General features: G+C 45.8%; 1 protein-coding gene across 1 annotated transcript in view; it reads right to left on the reverse strand.

Annotated features, from left to right (window-relative positions):
- Positions 1–2,500, reverse strand: part of ntn2 (netrin 2) — a gene marked incomplete at both ends in the record, with an annotated part of 31,103 nt that overhangs the window by 286 nt on the left and 28,317 nt on the right. Inside the window, 2 exons of the mRNA XM_080835980.1 lie at positions 1–67; positions 1,054–1,128. The exon at positions 1–67 is cut by the window's left edge and continues 286 nt beyond it. Coding sequence (XP_080692106.1) covers positions 1–67; positions 1,054–1,128 — 142 coding nt within the window. The remainder of the gene's footprint in view (positions 68–1,053; positions 1,129–2,500) is intronic.

The raw sequence follows: 2,500 nt of genomic DNA on the forward strand, positions 1-2,500 counted from the left end.
ACCACGTTGACCGTGAACTTGGCCCAGTCACCCACCGTCTCCATGTCCAGGACATTCACCTGCACCGCTGGGGAGAGAGAGGCATTCAGACAGTCTGTTATGTCAACACCTGCACAGGGTTTATGAAAGGTCTGTATGTGAAGGGGAAGAGTGGAAAGTCTGACACACTGAAACGTTTCGGCTGTTTGAAGGGCTCTTGTCAGCGTACCAATGGACAAATTACTAATGGACCGTTCTTGTCTTAGCTAAGCTCGTTACCGTAAAAGAGAGACTAAATCCATATGAAGATTCTTCAAGTTCATTCTACTTTCTGCTCTTTTTAACAGTATAACATTTGCATTTACAAAATAACTTTGTCATGATGGCTTTATCAAGTTGAGAATTCCAATCCACATAGGTCGAATGCTCAGGACAGAATAAGACAACTCTGCAGCTCAACTATCATTGCATTCAGTGGGTATCTGTGAGCTGGCAGGTGATGCCAAGGCCAATGGGCACATCCAATGCCACTCTGAGGCCGCCGACTAATATCAGTAATGGGCTCGAGAGGTGGCTGGTGATCCTCATGTGGATTGGATGTGACACTTGGTAGTTCTCACCTTCCCAAAGTGAACAAAGACATCATGTAAAGGCAGAGATCTATGACAGCTGTTGCACTTGGCAGCGGTCAAAATTGGTAGAAAATGAATACAGTTTTGAAGAAGTATTTTCTTATACATTTTTATAAGTCAATATGGCGAAGTTGGCTTCTGTACAAAAGAGCGCTGTACTGTATAGTTGCAATATGTCAGTGGAAACGCCTTCTAATCCAACATGGCACATCTGAAATCCTGTCACTCATCATTACGACGTGATCACAAAAGATCAACATCTGGTTTCTCTCAAAGCCCAGAGGAGTGGAAGGCATGGACTAACCAGAACTACTTATAAATGAACCAGGATTTGAGGTTCCAGTGTTTGTGTGTGTCTGTGTGTGTGTGTGTCTGTGTGTGTGTGTGTGTGTGTGAGAGAGAGAGAGAGAGAGAGAGAGAGAGAGACTGAGAGGTGATTTACCATAGTCTTTCTTGCAGTACTTCTTCATGTTGATCTTCAGATTTCCCTTCACTGGTTTACAGTACGATTCGCAGTCTAAGCACAGGAATAAAGAAAAGCATTATGTAAGATTGTGTTTGTGTGTGTGTGTGTGTGTGTGTGTGTGTGTGTGTGTGTGTGTGAGTGTGTGAGAGAGAGTGAGAGAGAGAGAGAGAGAGAGGGAGAGAGAGAAAAACAGAGAGAGCAAAACAGAGACAGAGCTAAGGTGTCTAAGTCTTTCCTTGAAATTCTTTTGGGCACACAAACATAGACAAAACCACGAATATACTCCTGGTGTGTGAGAGTGTGTATTTGTGTGTGAATGCAATATGTGTGTGTGTGTGTGTGTGTGGGGGGGGGGGGGGGGGGGGGGTTGGGGGGCAGATAGACAGACAGAGTGTGTGTGTGTGACAGACGGAATTTGAGTACACGAGGGGAAATGTTCTCTTTGGTCAGATTTTCTCCTTAGTGAATAATCGCCACTGATAAATAAAACACACAAGGCCAGCCTTACCACACAAATCACAGGAGTGCCCTCTCTCTCTCCCTCCCTCTCTCCCTCCCTCTCTCCCTCCCTCCCTCAGCAGCTTATTCCTGCCTGTCAAACTCCAGACAGGCCTATGGCTGTGTGCCTCACACAGAGGAAAACATTCAGCCCGCTCTTTTTCTTTCTTTCTCTTCCTCTCTTTTTCTCCCTCCCTCTCTCTCTCCCTCTCATTCTCTCTTTTTCTCTTTCATTCTTTCTCCCTCTCTCTCCTTCTCACTCTCTCTCTATCTCTCTCTCTCAGGTTCAGGCAGGAAACTCTTCACAGCCTCAGCCGATTGGTTCCCGCTATCGCACGCTTTTCAGTGAGCCAATCAGCGTGACACCCGCAGCGTCAGCTTCTTAACAGGCTCATGCTCACCCAGACAGTGTGCCGACAGCCGAGGTATCAATGCCACTGTATTCTCCCCTTGCCCACCTCCTGAGCACCACTCGTCCAGATCCGCATCAAGTGTCTGGGGTTCCTTATGTCTTCAGTCCAATAGAAACATTCCTTTGCTGTGTCAGTCGTTCAGCAGGAGCATCTTAACACTTTCATTACCAGGTCCAAATCTCCTCAGAACCATGAATACATTAAATGTCTCAGAACCCTCTCAAAAATCAGATGCTAATTCTGTACCCTGTAGTTTTGCTCTTTTGTTGCTTAGCTGCTGCTTGTGTTTGGTTTGAGAGTTGTCTGCTTTCATTTTTCTCTGCGTTGGGGATCACATTTGAACTTCCTGTTTTGGTTTGGCATTAGATGTGTGGGTGGGTAGAGGTTGGGTGAGAACTTTTATAACTTCTTTGGCCTTCAAACTGTAGCTGTGGCTTGGAACTCCATTAGGGATTTAGAGACCAGTACAGAGCTGTTTGACTGAGTGCAACGATTCAACTAGGTGCTTGATC

This window comes from Sprattus sprattus (genome assembly GCF_963457725.1).
Source record: "Sprattus sprattus genome assembly, chromosome: 3".
NCBI classification, from domain to species: Eukaryota; Metazoa; Chordata; class Actinopteri; order Clupeiformes; family Clupeidae; genus Sprattus; species Sprattus sprattus.